Source organism: Thalassophryne amazonica, chromosome 16 (assembly GCF_902500255.1).
Source record: "Thalassophryne amazonica chromosome 16, fThaAma1.1, whole genome shotgun sequence".
In the NCBI taxonomy this organism is placed as follows: domain Eukaryota; kingdom Metazoa; phylum Chordata; class Actinopteri; order Batrachoidiformes; family Batrachoididae; genus Thalassophryne; species Thalassophryne amazonica.
In genome coordinates, this window is record NC_047118.1 from 9717728 (window position 1) to 9733434 (window position 15707).

At 41.4% G+C, this 15707-nt stretch overlaps 1 protein-coding gene across 1 annotated transcript; it reads right to left on the bottom strand.

Annotated features, from left to right (window-relative positions):
- Window positions 1-1000: 1000 nt before the first annotated feature.
- On the bottom strand, window positions 1001-14563 carry ttc25 (tetratricopeptide repeat domain 25). Its single transcript, XM_034191197.1, has 11 exons — window positions 14393-14563; window positions 8664-8795; window positions 8397-8550; window positions 8224-8282; window positions 6950-7106; window positions 6056-6274; window positions 5778-5985; window positions 5608-5694; window positions 3303-3499; window positions 3062-3162; window positions 1001-1663 (listed from the first exon to the last, which is right to left on the bottom strand). The coding sequence occupies exons 1-11, from the start codon at window positions 14516-14518 to the stop codon at window positions 1628-1630; spliced, it is 1476 nt and encodes a 491-aa protein (XP_034047088.1). The 5' UTR covers window positions 14519-14563; the 3' UTR covers window positions 1001-1627.
- Between the last annotated feature and the right edge of the window lie 1144 nt (window positions 14564-15707).

The window sequence follows — 15707 nt, forward strand, 5'->3', positions numbered from 1 at the left end:
TCTATTTCAGTTTGTACAGGGGTCAAAAGTTAAAGTTACTCATATTTTGGTAAAAAGTGATGCAAATTATTGGTTGAGCTAATAGGATTAATAAATAGAATGTGTTGAATGTTTGGTGTCCACAGTAAAGGTCAATGTCGACATCCATTGGATTCAATGGCATGTAACATATGTTACCTTGTAATATGATAACTAAGCCTGACAGATGGTGCAAACTATTCCCTTTTAAAACTCTATTTGCTCAACTAATAATCTGCATCACTTTTTACTAAAACTGGAGCAACTTTAATTTTTAATTTCTGTTTGTACCCCTGTACAAACAGAAATTGACCTTTCTCACATTTTTGCTACTTTTTTAACCCCATAACTCCATAGAGTTCAGTCATAGATCATCCAAATTATACCTTTTTGAAATCTTTATGATCACAAAAGTGATATGGAATATATTTTAATAGGATTGGAGTATTTTTAAATTTTGACCCCTGTGTAATTCTTCAACCAACCTCTACCTGGTCACCTATTGAAATTTCAAGGGGACACTGCTTTTTCAAAAGAATGTCTAAGGAGTGTTTGTGCAAAATTTGGTACTTGCATCACCATTTCAAGGATTTCTCTGTAAATATTCTCTTATCTGCTGCACTATGAGTGCATCCCATCACTCTGCTCTTTATTTCTATATGGTCAGCAGGACTGAATAGGTTTATTCATTTACTTTATTGATGAATTCCTTCTTAAGTTAATTATATTTTCACAATAAATTATTTTATTTGCAATGCACTGAACAGCAGGTAGAAACCTCTTTTTGTGTTCTCACAACTTCTGTTGTGTTGAGGAGCTTCGCAGTTGCATCTGTTCTTGCATGTGTTGTGTGAATTTGCAGCAGAAGCCTCATCAAATTAAAGGTACATGTGCTGTAGTTTACATCTGAATTCACTATGTTTGAAACAATTTACGCTTTCAATTTGTGAGACTTTTTGATGCAGATACCTGTTATTTTTTAATTTGCATTTTCTACTTTTGTGTCATTTTAAATTAGAAGTGTTGTGGCCCCTATTGGTCACCATACATACCAATGTGTTGGAAGATTAATAATAAAAAGTCCCACCAACTGTCCAAATGTTGGAAAGTCCTGATTTCTGTTTTCTGAAATGTTGGTCCATGAAGCAGACATTGTTAACTGGTGCCACGACAGGACACTGCGTGCTTTTTAGAATCCAAGAGTAATTTAGATCATGAAATGATAAGCTGACATGTGCCCAATGGATTTTCAGGAAAGGAACTGTTTTTATGGCTACATCAACTGAGGACAGTCCCCTACAACAAGAACAGGCAAAACAAAACACCCCCCCCCTCCAAAAAAATCACAATATCACAGATTATGCTTTAATATTTGCATTATGTTCCTATTCTTGCATGCTGCATGTCAGATTTATGTCAAATGCAATGGGACTCTTCTTCCAAAAGGTTTGCATGACTGACATAAGTGTGGGGAAAAAACAAACAGAAGAAATTATGAAGGGGCCAAATACTTTTTTTTTTTTTTTTTTACATCACCATATTCTGTCTGCTATAGATATTTTTCTTAACAGGAATACTGAAGGACCTAAAGTCAAAACCGGAGAAATCTTTATTGTGTTAAGTGTTGCTCCACTTCATCAAGAACCTGAAAAAAAAAACAATCAGAGGGATAAATGTCAGCAGAAGCTAATATAGAAAAAGACAGTAAAGTGACAAAGACAACAGTATAGTTTATATGACGCTGAAAAATTGCTGTCATTTGATTGGTGGATTCTATGTCACGTGACATTATGACATTCATCATCTGTCCCACTGTGCGGGTGATACTATTTACCGTGCATTCTTGTCCCATTTGCTTTGCTGTATTGCACAGCATCATAAGTGTTTCGTAAAGATGCTGCAGTGATACGAGGAAGCTAAAATCAAGCAACTGCAGTGTTCGTGGGAACATCTTTAGTGGCTGTTGAAGCGCTGTCAGATGAAGAATTGGACAAGTTCTTGTGATTTTTCACTGGATTTAATAAAGCAGGTATGTGTTTCCACACACACACACACACACACACACACACACACACACACACACACACACACACACACACACACACACACACACACACACACACACACACACACACACACACACACACACACACACACACACACACACACACACACACACACACACACACACACACACACACCACACACACACACACACACACACACAGCTCAGCAGCATGTCGGCCAAGCTTCTTGCCAGCCAGAGTGAGCTGGTGGTTGCTTCTTCTTTGGGCTGTTCCCGTTAGGGGTCGCCACAGCAGATCAATCGTTTCCATCTCACCCTGTCCTCTGTATCTTCCTCTGTCACACCAACCACCTGCATGTCCTCCCTCAGCACATCCATGAACCTCCTCTTTGGTCTCCCTCTTCTCCTCCTGCCTGTTGCCTCCATCCTCAGCATCCTTCTCCCTATATACCCTGGGTCCCTCCTCTGCACGTGTCCAAACCATCTCAATCTCGCCTCTCTGACCTTGTCTCCAAACTGTCCCACCTGAGCTGTCCCTCTGATATGTTCATTGCTAATCTTGTCCATTCTTGTCACTCCCAAAGAGAATCTCAACATCTTCAGCTCTGCCACCTCCAGCTCTGCCTCCTGTCTTTTTGTTAGTGCCACTGTCTCTAAACCATACAACATAGCTGGTCTCACTACTGTCTTGTAAACTTTCCCCTTCACTCTTGCTGATATTCTTCGGTCACAAATCACTCCTGCCACCTTTCTCCACCCTGCTGCCCTCTAATTTCTGCTCCAGGAAGAAAAACCTCTAAAATTTTCAGTAAAATATCAATAAATAAATAAAATGATGCAGCTCTGTTTAAGTGTCATATAAAACAAATAATGAATGTTTTCCATACGTGAAATGGAAAGAATATTTACATTTGTTGAAAGATGGAACATACCATTCAGCAAGGCATCAACTCAAGAAAATATTCTTACCTTTGTACTCATAAATATTCATTATTTGCATAACAGACAACAGTATACCTTCTGAATAGCATCTATGGCAGAGTCGTCTTTGACAGTTTTGGCATGGGACAAGGCACTCTCAAAGTAGGCGATACAGGATTCAAAGTTTTTGAGGTTCTCTGAAATGAAACAGTGGAGAACTGGAAGTCAGAACAGTTATGTATAGCATAAATGAAGAACTGAAAAAAGGCAAATAAGTTAGCATGTCACAGCAAAGGTTAAACATTTCAAATGTCTAATCAGACTGAAAAATAATTACTTTCTGACTGTGCCACTAAAACATTAGCATTCAGCTTCCATTTCTCATCGGCAACATCTTTAGCGGCAGCAAGTGAGCGGATGCCATAGTCTCGAGCTTCTTTGTAGAGCTTAAGCTCAAAGTAACACCGACCAATCTCATGGCACAGCCACGTCTCCTCCAAAGGAAACTGGACCAACGGCAGCTTTTTCTCCCAGCTGAATTAAAAGCAAGAAGAAAATTGAAAAAAGACAAAACACAGAGTTATCATTAGTGCAGTCGTCTATTAAAGTAAAACAATGTGACAACATAAGATGTCTTGTCTTTTGGATGATGTTCCTCGGCCATTTCTAGAATCAACCTACAGTTGGTAAGTTTGGTCCAAATTGCTTTATGGGTCATGAAGGAACCCTACAAACTGTCAGCCTCTGCACAACATGGAAGCTCCTGTTACGCATCAGTGCACCCACACTGAGCCGGCACAGGAATCATATATGTGTGACGCTCAGAAGGGCGTCAGTATCAACACCAGAGGATGGAAGCGCCAACTACTCGTTAACAGACCAGTCACCAATGACTCACAACAAACAGGCAGACCAACCTGAGCACAGCCCAATTCAAAGCTCAACACAAGTATAATGGAGTGTTTGGCTCTGTGTAAGTTTCTATAGTGTTCTGGGGAAATCAACTACAACCCCATTTCCAATGAAGTTGGGAAGTTGTGTAAAATGTAAATAAAAACAATACAATGATTTGCAAATCCTCTTCAACCTATATTCAATTAAATACATCACAAACACAAGATATTTAATGTTCAAACTGATAAACTTTATTGTTTTTGTGTAAATATTTGCTCATTTTGAAATGGATGCCTGCAACACGTTTCAAAAAAACTGGGACTGTGGTATGTTTACCACTGTGTTACATCACCTTTCCTTCTAACAACACTCAATAAGCGTTTGGGAACTGAGGACACTAATTGTTGAAGCTTTGTAGGTGGAATTCTTTCCCATTCTTGCTTGATGTACGGCTTCAGTTGTTCAACAGTCCGGGGTCTCCGTTGTCATATTTTGCGCTTCATAATGCGTCACACATTTTCATTGGGTGACAGATCTGGACTGCAGGCAGACCAGTCTAATACCTGCACTCTTTTACTACGAAGCCACGCTGTTGCAACGTGCAGAATGTGGCTTGGCATTGTCTTGCTGAAATAAGCAGGGACGTCCCTGAAAAAAGACGTTGCTTGGATGGCAGCATGTGTTGCTCCAAAACCTGGATGTACCTTTCAGCATTGATGGTGCCATCACAGATGTGTAAGTTGCCCATGCCATGGACACTAACACACCCCCATACCATCAAAGATGCTTGTTTTTGAACTTTGCACTGGTAACAATCTGGATGGTCTTTTTCCTCTTTTGTCCGGAGGACACGACATCCATGATTTCCAAAAACAATTTGAAATGTGGACTCATCAGACCACAGCACACTTTTCCACTTTGCGTCTGTCCATTTCAAATGGACTTGGGCCCAGAGAAGGCGGCGGCGTTTCTGGATGTTGTTGGCGTATGGCTCTCGCTTTGCATGGTAGAGTTTTAACTTGCACTTGTAGATGTAGCGAAGAAATGTGTTAACTGACAATGGTTTTCTGAAGTGTTCTGAAGTAAGATCCTTTACACGTCAATTTTTAATGCAGTGCCGCCTGAGGGATCGAAGGTCACAGGCATTCAATGTTGATTTTCCGCCTTGCCACTTACATGTAGAAAGTACTCCAGATTCTCTGAATCTTCTGATTATATTATGGACTGTAGATGATGGAATCCCTAAATTCCTTGCAACTGAATGCTGAGAAACACTGTTCTTAAACTGTTGGACTATTTTTTTTCCACGCAGTTGTTCACAAAGTGGTGATCCTCACCCCATCTTTGCTTGTGAACAGCTGAGCCTTTTGGGGATGCCCGTATTATACCCAATCATGACACTCACCTGTTTCCAAACAGGTGTTCTTTGAGCATTCATCAACTTTCCCAGTCTTTTGTTGCCCCGTCCCAACTTTTTTAAAATGTGTTGCACAAAATATTGCAATATTGCAATATTTGCACAAAAACAATCAAGTTTATCAGTTTGAACATTTAACATCTTGTCTTTGTGGTGTATTCAATTGAATATAGGTTGAAGAGAATTTGCAAATCATTGTATTCTGTTTTTATTTACATTTCACACAACATCCCAACTTCATTGGAATTGGGGTTACATAAACCTTTCCAGAAACTGATCCAAATGTGCAAAATGCCGACTGTGAAAGATCTTAAAAATAACAATTACTTACGACTCAATAGCCTCTAAGAAATTTCCAGTGTGGGCATATATACAGCCAATGTTATCCAGAGCTCTGGACATCACATCTAGGAGGTCGCTGTTGATCAGAAAGATGATTGAAAATGTGAGCAATATCTTACAATTGTCATATTATTTTTGAAATCTGAGCCAAATACTCACCACTGTTGAGCAAACTCAAAGGCTTTATAATGATGTTTTAGTGCTTTTTCCATATCTCCCATGTCCATCAGGGCGTCTCCAATGCAACTGTGCATGCTGCTCAATACCTCTTTCTTATTGGGTACCATCTTCTCTGACCATTCTTGCACTGTCTTTATCACTTCTTTTGCCTTCTTGAGACTTCCTGCTGCATTTCCACATGCCAACGCTAGAACAAATACCCAACTGTTAGTTTTGCTGTAGTCCAAAAGACCTTTCAATGAGTGACAAGTTCACACCTTCACTGATTTCATCCTGGCTCTTCAGCAGAAACTCAGCAGGGTCAGAAGGAAAGAGGTTGCTCCATTGTTGCTGCCTGAGCTTGAGATCTCTATCCCGTGCATAAATAGGTCTCTGCTGGTGCCAGAATAGGGTGCGCATCTCGAGGAAGGTGAGGCTGTTGGTAATAACCTCCTGCAGTCTCTCTCCATCCTGCTGGTTACCTTTGGTCTGCAAGGCTTCAGAAAATCATTTAACCTTTTAAAACAAGGTTATGGTAGCACGGTGTCTTAGTGCTTAGCACTGTTGCATCACAGCAAGACCGTCAAGGGATCGCTTCTTGCCTGTGGCCTTTCTGTTTGTCTGAGTTTGTGTGTTCTCCCCGTATTTGCGTGGGTTCCCGCCGGGAGCACCGGCTTCTTCCCACATCCAAAGACATGCAGTTTAGGTGAATTGATAACCCTAAATTGACTGTAGGTGTGCGTGTGAATGTGTCTGTCTGTCTATATGTGGCCCTGCGGCAGACTGGGGTCCTGTCCAGGGTGAACCCCGCCTCACACCCTGTGAAGTCTCAGACAGGCTTCAGCCCCCCGTGACCCTTCATTAGAGTAAAGCAGCAGAGGTTAGACGAAGTCACCATCAAGTCATGAATCACCAAGTCCCACGTCAAGTCTCAATTCACGACCATCAATTGTTTGCAAGCTGACTTGAGACTTGACATGGGACTTGCAGATTGATGACTTGAGAGTGACTTTGTCCCACCTCTGGTAAGCAGGTATAGAAAATGGATGGATGGAAACAAGGTTATGTTATATGCAAATAGATGCAGGAAAAGGAAAGTGTAGTAAGTCAAAGACAAACAGGAAACAAAATCAAAGGATTAATGAAGCGAGAGGTTGAGCAGTAACTTTTACCTTCATCTTTCAGTAGGTTTTTCAGGTATTTCCTGTCACTGTAAAATTCTCCAAGCAGTTTTTTTTCAGTCCTTTCATTGTCATTGGTCTTCTGACTCTGCTGCATTTTCTCCATCATCACGGGCTGAACAGCACCACTTGGTGGTGAGGTACTGACCTTATCAGAAACATAATACTGTGCATTCAAAACCGCCAATTATATGACCACCCATATACAGTTCTGGACATATATTTCCAAACACTTTGATTTTTTTTTTTTTTAAATCAAACTCGATTTTCCCCAGCTGCACAAATTCCACATGGTTCAAAATTTACTTTGGACCAATGGCCTGCAGCCACCAAATGTCACATATAGGCAGCCTCTTGTGGCCACCATGATGCAGGCTATCACAAATTTAGCAACACTTAACAGTTCCTCAAACAACTTCAATATTTGTGCCTGTTAGTTCAAAATGCTCCAAAAGAGTGAAGTAATGTACAGTAATGTACACCAACATTACTGACTGCCTTCAGTTTTTATTCAGTATACCAGATTTTCTGTGGTTCACTGCAGTCCATGGGCCAAGCAGGTTTTCTGGACCACTTAAGGTGGCAAAACAACACATACAATCCAGTCTCAGTGCACCATGACCTACACAAAAATGTATGATGGCCATCCCGTGTGGTAGCTGTTGCCAGGTAGGGGTCAATGAAAGGCTACACAGGGGCAAAATTTAAACATCCTCCAATCATACTGAAAAGTATACCACATTATTTGACCAATCATAAACATTCCAAAAAGTACAGTTTGTACTATCTATGACTGAATGTTATCAAGTTACAGGGTCAAAAGAGCAAAAATGGTGACAAAGTTCATTTTCAAGTTGTATAGGGATTAAAAGTTATAGTTGTGCCAATTTTGGTAAAACATGATGTAAACTGTTGGCTGGGTTAATAGGCGTTTAAAAAGGATTAGTTTGCATGCGTAGTTATGTTATGCGTCATTATCACATTATGTTGTAACATATGCCATATCTACTACTCTAAGCAACAGGTTCGTTGTCATGTCTCACAGCAGCCTGCACTCAAGGTTCTTGAAAAAGAGCAATATCTCCACCTGGTGGACATTTACCATTAATATAAGTACAATAGAATTTCACCAGGATCTTTAGTATCAATGAATCCAACGGACGTCGACCTTGTTTGAACTTTATTTTGGAGACCAAACATTCAGCACAGTCAAAACTATTCCATTTATTCAAAAAGAAGAACCTCTGGTTTAAAAGAACACTTACCCCCATGTCTTGAAGGAATGAAAGGTCTTCCTTACTGTCCAGGTTTATTGAGGACGGACCTAATGAGTTGTGGAGACCAAGATTACAGTTTGGAACTACACTTTTTTTTTTAATGCAACTTGTGCTGTGATTACAATGTTATGTACAAAACCAAAATCCATGAAGTCACTTACTACCAATGGAGTTTTCGATAGCTTCCTGTGCTTTCTGGATACCTCGTCTGAACTCTTGATGCACTGGACGCAGCTTTTGTCCTCTATGATAAAACACTAGTGCAAATTCAAATTCTCCCATGTTGTACAATGCCTCCGCCTTCTGGTACAATCCCTGAAAACACAAAACAAACAAACAAACAAAAAAAAAGACAGTCGTGATTAAACAGATGGTCACGCATCTGCAAGTCAATTATTTTCTTTGGCTATTAAAAAAGTGCAGTGTACCTTGGCAAACATTTTGTCAGTTTTGAGTGAAGCCTCTGCATCTCTTAAAGCACTTTCTGAATCCCCCATGTCCAAGAAACATTTGGATCGAGAAACAAGGCAGTTCTTGTCATCAGGTTTCAGGGTCAGTGCCTAAACCAAGACCATCAAACAGCTTAAAAATTGGCTAATGCACTTTTTCTTCTTTTTAACCACTTGTCTATATATATCACTTTAGCATGAATCACAGCCAGCCCACACCATGAAGAATATATACACAATATTTAATACGGCAGCAGTGGTTTGTGGCCCATTTTTATTTTCCCGTGAATTAAAGCTCGGCACACAAAACTACCACTAAAAAACTGTGGCAACGACAATGACAGTAACAGTGAAACATGCTGATGAAGATGGTGTCTGGAACAACAACAAAAGTGCGAACAGGGAAAAGAGCGTTAGAGACACAAAGGACAAAAAGACTGAAGACAGACCATGAGTGATAGAGGAAGTAAAGCATGAAAGTGCCAAAGAGAACAGGTGCGTGTTAACGTAAAGAATGATAGAACACTGCATAGCCCCAAATCCTGGATACATCCCTACAGCTACACAGAGCCCCACAGCTATAGCAAACCCTAGAGAGCCCAGAGCACCACCGCGAGATAACGCATGCATAGGAGCAGGACCACTATCCTGCACCACCTGAAAGTAAGAAGCAACCATGGGTACTGCAGAGCAGCCACCCAACGAAAGAGCGCACCTAAACTCCACACACGGGAGTGGAGCAGCCCCAATACCCCACAGACTGATCGGGCCAGTTCACCCACATGGAACTGCCTACTGGAGCAAAGGCCGACAGCACCCCAAGCATCACCACACTCCACAGGGCTGAGGTCTCCACATTGGTGTCTAAGGGAGAGCCTAATCCAGCTGCTGGACCAAGGTACACACCACCTCCAGTCTACACCGCCCAGACAGTGGGGATGGGGAGCTTCCCTAACAGCCCCATAGCACACCACTCCCCACAGCATCAGCACCACCTGGTTATCCCTTCCACTTCCCCAAGGCCATACCGTGAGCCACGATCCAGGCACATGCAACGGGGCAATTAGGACCACGTAGCATCTGCACAGACCACCACCTAGCTAATGTATTGATATCTCAGTTTCATTAGATGTTGCCATTTCAGCCAACTAAAGCAGCTAGTAGCTCACCTGAACCTTTCAAGGACAACCCCAAATCATTTTGATGTTGTACCCAATACATACAATTTGGATACGTTATGTTACCGGAGACCATTTGTTAAATCATATAGCTGCAACAGTGAAAAGGGGAAATGCTGTAATTTTTCAACCTTGGTTTTCTTTTTTTTATGTTTGGGGATTCATCATTTCACTTGGGACACAAACAGTTGTAATTACCCAAACACTGATGTAGAATGCAAACACTGTCAGGAACTAAAATCTTCTTGAATCCTGTTAAGAATAATCCTTGCCAGTACCTTTCTTGGCACAGAGAACAGTGTAATGGCCCTGTACTATAGTTGTTGCAATTCAGGCAATCACACGTTCATTTCCAGGAAGAGACAACAAGGCCTTCTACTAGACTGTAGGAATGTGATCTGTCTCCCAGATTAAAACAAATACTGTTTGCAGATCCAGGAGAACAGCATCCCTACCCATCAAGACTTCAGTCTTCCCCACCCTTACATGTTTCAGCACCATTACAATCTTACAAACACTTGGTGGTTCACAACTGATTGGAGGATTAGCCAAAAGAACCATGGCACTGGAGATGTCTACGATCCTGGCAGGTGGATCAGCCTTATACAAGTTCTCTTGGTAGCCACCCGAAAAGGACAATACAGCATATTCACCTGTCAGGACCGAGGCAACATCTGCCATGACTGCAATGAGACAAGATGTGCATAGGTTTGGAGAAAGATAATGCTATTTCTCGATAAGCAGGTCAAGGGTCACTCAATGGTGAGTAATCTGCACACAGACCTTCAGACATCCTTGTCCACCTTCAAAGCAATCACAGCCCATTTTCTCTGTCATTTGTACATGCCAGAACTTCCATCAAGTTGTGCTCTACAACTGCTCTGGATGATATTCATAATGCAATCAGAAATAAAAGACCTCCTTCTGTGGACACTGGCAACCTCAATGCAATTCCTGGAAACTTTCAGGGTCTGGTCAGGGAAAACCGCCCAAATTCCATTCAAGTAATTAATTGTGTCCATTCCTGCAAATCCTTCAACCAGACTGTGTGCAAACTACCACAAACAGTTTGATCTTGAAGTCGAACCAGATTTAGTCTTGGACACTGAGCAGATGACAGTCAAGAGGACTTCAAATTAGTCCTAAAGGAAGTCTGTGGTCAGAGTTCACAAAACTCGTACTTCTGTAGACCCTACAGTTCTGCAAAAGTCTCAAGCATCTTCCCACAGGAATATATGGTAATTAAGCTTAAGCAGCACTTCCAGTATTGCAATACCACATCTAGGAATGCTGCTTTGGAGGATGAAACCAGGAACTAGGAATTTACATGGAAGGAGCATTTTTTTATACAGCGTACAGTGTGGGGAAGGTTGCTGGACCTGACGGTGTCCCCGGACGGGTGCTGAGAGACTGTGCTGACCAGCTGGCAGGAGTTCTCACCAGGATTTTCAACCTTTCTCTGTCCCAATCCATTGTCCCACACTGTGAAATCCTCCACTATTGTCCCCCTGCCCAAGAAACCCCACATTTCCAGCCTTAATGACTACCGGCCAGTTGTACTGACACCAGTAGTCCTGAAATGCTTTGAACATCTGGTCAGGGCTCATATCACATCACTTTTGTGGACTATAGCTCTGCATTCAACAGTGGACAAACTGAGGGACATTGGACTGCCACAGTCCAGGTTGCAGCCAGAGATGCAGAGTGGGTCAATGCACATCCTCGGCCCTGAACCTCAGCACTGGCTACCCACAGTTCTGTGCTGAGCCCCTGCTGCACCCCCGGTTATTGCAATAACACCATGGTCAAGTTCACAGACGACAACACAGTGGTGGGGCTCATCTCTATAGGGACGAGATGGAGAGGCTGACAGTATGGTGCACAGAGAACAACTTGCTTCTGATCATCAGCAGAGACGGTGTGGAGAGGGTGGCTGACTTCTGCTTCCTAGGAGTTCACACGAGGAGGACCTGACCTGACTCTGAGGTACTGAAAAAGGCCCAGCAGAGACTGAACTTCCTGAGGGGGCTTATGAAAATAACATCAAATAACATCCTTTTATCAGTGCTCAATTGAGAGAATAATGTCCTACAGTATTTGTGTGTGGTACACCAGCTGTACAGCGGCTCAGAGGAATATACTCCCGAGGGTCATTACTGTGGACCAAAAGATCTTTGGCTGCCCTCTTCCCACACTTGAAGAAATTCAGAGCTCCCGCTGTCTCCAAAAAGTCCATAACATCATAAAGGACACTTCTCACCTGGGTCATGTTACCGTCAGGCAGACGCTACACATCAATTACAGCAACAACAAGCAGATTTAAGAACAGTTTTTAATCCATCAGCAACAGATAAACTCAACATAGCCAGTACGTAAAGGGAAACGCAATAACGGGAACTGTGCAGTCAGTATGAATGTATGTATGTACTGTATGTGGGTTTGTGCTTCTATCAAACTGCTATTATTTTTCTATTTTCTATTATTCATTCATTCATCTTCTACCGCTTAGTCCAATTAAGGGTGGCGGGGGGCTGGAACCTATCCCAGCAGACATAGAGCGCGAGGCAGGGTACACCCAGGACAGGACGCCAGTCTGTCGTAGGGCCATAAATAGACAAACAAACAGACACACACACACACACACAACTACGGACAATTTTAAAGATTCCAATCCACCTAACCCGCATGTCTTTGGATGTGGGAAGAAACCGGAGTACCCGGAGGAAACCCACGCAAACATGGGGAGAACATGCAAACTCCACACAGAAAGGCCACGGGAATTGAACCCACGACCTTCTCGCTGTGAGGAAACAGTGCTAACCACTAATCCACCGTGCTGCCAATATTTTCTATTATTTCATTTTTAAATTATTTTCATTTATATGGAGCCAAATCACAACAAGGTTGCCTCAAGGCGCTTCACACAAGTAAGGTCTAACCTTACCAACCCCCAGAGCAACAGTGGTAAGGAAAAATTCCCTCTGAGGAAGAAACCTCAAGCAGACCAGACTCAAAGGGGTGACCCTCTGCTTGGGCCATGCTACAAACATAAATTACAAAACAATTCACAAAACAAACATACAGGAAATGTTGCCAGTGCACAGGACGGTTTCCGGAACAGATACCACACCCATCTCTGGATGGAGCCGGACCTCAAACAGAGAGAAAAGAAAAAAAAAAGCAGAATCAAGCATCAAGCATCAATCAACCAGAAGAAATACTAAGGTGATTGCTTCACTAAAAGACCCAGAATTTAGATAAAGTTGAGGCCACGGCACGCTCCATTTCCAAATAAAATTAATTAAAACAGTTAAAAGCATAGAAACATACTATGCCAGTATGCTAGCCATACAAAAGGGAAAATAAGTGTGTCTTAACTCTAGACTTGAAAGTCTCTACAGATTCTCACTGTTTTATTAATGCAGGGAGATCATTCCATATAACAGGGACACGATAAAAGAAAGCTCTGTGACCCGCAGACTTTCTATTCACCCTAGGGACACAAAGTAGTCCTGTATCTTCAGAATGCAAAGCTTGGGTTTGATTAGGTCAGCTAGGTAGGGAGCTGCCAGTCTGTGAAACCTTTTATAGGCAAGTAGCAGAACCTTAAAATCTGATCTCACTGGGACAGGAAGCCAATTATTTTTTATATATATACTTTTATACACTGACCAGATGGCTTTTCCCATTTCACTGTACTTGTGCCAATGACAACAAAGGATATTTCATATTCATTTCCATCACAGGTACTAATACAGTTCTCGTAGCCGGCCTGGTCAGTACCAGTGGTTCCACTAAGATCACACATAACCAGTGGGGTGTCATCTGAGACGTGGTCAACCACAGAGTGAAGCTGGGAGTCAAAAGTCTTCCTCAGTGTAGAGGTGGGCGATACCGGGAATTTTGGTATTGATCCAATACCAAGTAAATACAGGCCCAGTATCGCCGATATCGATACTTTTTCATATTTAAGCTTCATAGATCCAAAGGATCCAAAAGACCTAGGACAGAATTTTGCCAAACATTGTACGTGACAACAAAATACTTATCACAATCAACATTTTTGTTTAAAAAAATATCACTCAACACAACTTAAAAAAAAATCTCCTGAGGTAGAGGGCTGACAAACCACAATACAAGGGTGTGCTGCTCCGTGTTGTGTGACACAGCGCAGCGCTGCTCTTACAGACAGAGAACAGACTTTGATGAATCTGCGTGCACAGCAGTCAGTGCGTGCAGGAGTGAAAAAAAAAGCTTGAGTATCGATCTTTTTACATGAGGATCGTTCAATATCAATACCAGCGTTGGAATTGATATTATCGATAATAGGATCGATCCGCCCAACGCTAGCTCAGTGATTTATCACCTACCGGTCTGCAGACTAACACACGCCGGGAGAAACATCAAGTCATTTTAAGATATCTGAATTTAACAAGCAAAAAAAAAAAAAACTAATTTTGATCAAATCCTAAAGCTTTTGTATGTCATGACAAACATTAAAACCTAAAGGAGCTGTGATTGCTAACTTACCTTTGAGTAGCTGTCGATCGCCTTCACGTAGTTTTTTTTAAGGAACAGACGATCTCCCTCGGATATATACGTAGCAAATGAACTCTTGGGCTTTACAATCTGTTGCTCCTTGTTTGAGTCAAACATGTTTACGAATATTTCTTTGTGAATAAAACCACACAAACTGCCAGATGACACTCTGACACCAAGGTTTCAAACCATGTGTCATTCCCTCCCTGAAGCGTTAGCGTTACGAAACCTGCTTCGCGCCCGCCACTGAAGCCAGACACTGTTTCGCAGCGGCCATCTTACTACGCCCAACGCTTTTTAACTTTACTTTTAAAATTGAATTAATTAATTTTTGCACCCAGGTCTCCTGTCGCTTATTTTTACATAAGTATATTTTACCTGTTTTATTTGGAACTGTGGGATGGCTGTTTAGAGGCGTATGGTACCTGTTTTATGCTCTTGTCACTGTGTTTAATCTTTAAGAAAAGTTAAAACATTTTTGTCACAAATTTTAGTCAACCGCCGTAGCGATTTTATGTATTTTAAACTTATTCTCCCAACCCTTATTTTTTTAAATCCAGTGAAAGTAAGTTTAATGCTTTGTTGTGTTATCCTCAGCTATGGCTGTTTTATGAATTTTCTGCACTTTTATTGCCAAATAAATCTAATGTGATAGTTTAAAAAAAATAAAAAATACAATTTAGAGTGCAAAAATTTATGCTGTGGTTCTAATGTTTTGGCATTATTTTTTATTGCCTTTTAGTCTTGCATTGTATTTATTTTTTGTATTCTTTTTCGGTCTGTGACTAATAAATAAAATGAAATAAATAATAATGCTGAATGTAAATGATAGAGCCAACAATACCACAGCGGGTATTAGATCATGGGCCAAGCATGTTTTCGGTACCACTCAGGGGGACAGAATGATGCTTAGAATCCAGCCTCAGTGTACCATGGCCTACACAAAAATGTGCACCCACAGAGGTAGTTATAGCCAGGTAGGGGTCAATGAAAAATTACACAGAGATCAAAATTTAAAAATGCACCAGTCACATTGAGAAATATACCACATTACTTGTCTGATCATAACAATTCCAAAAAGGTATAGTCTTGACTAACTATGGCCCCTGTACAAACTGAAACTGACTTTGTCACAGGTTTTGCTGTTTTTACCCCATAACTCCATAACATTCAGTCACAGATAATCCAAACTATACCTTTTAGGTATCATTATGATCAGACAAATAATGTGGTACATTTTTCAACATGATTGGAGCATTTTTAAATTTTGACCTCTGTGTAATTTTTTATTGACCCCTACCTGGCT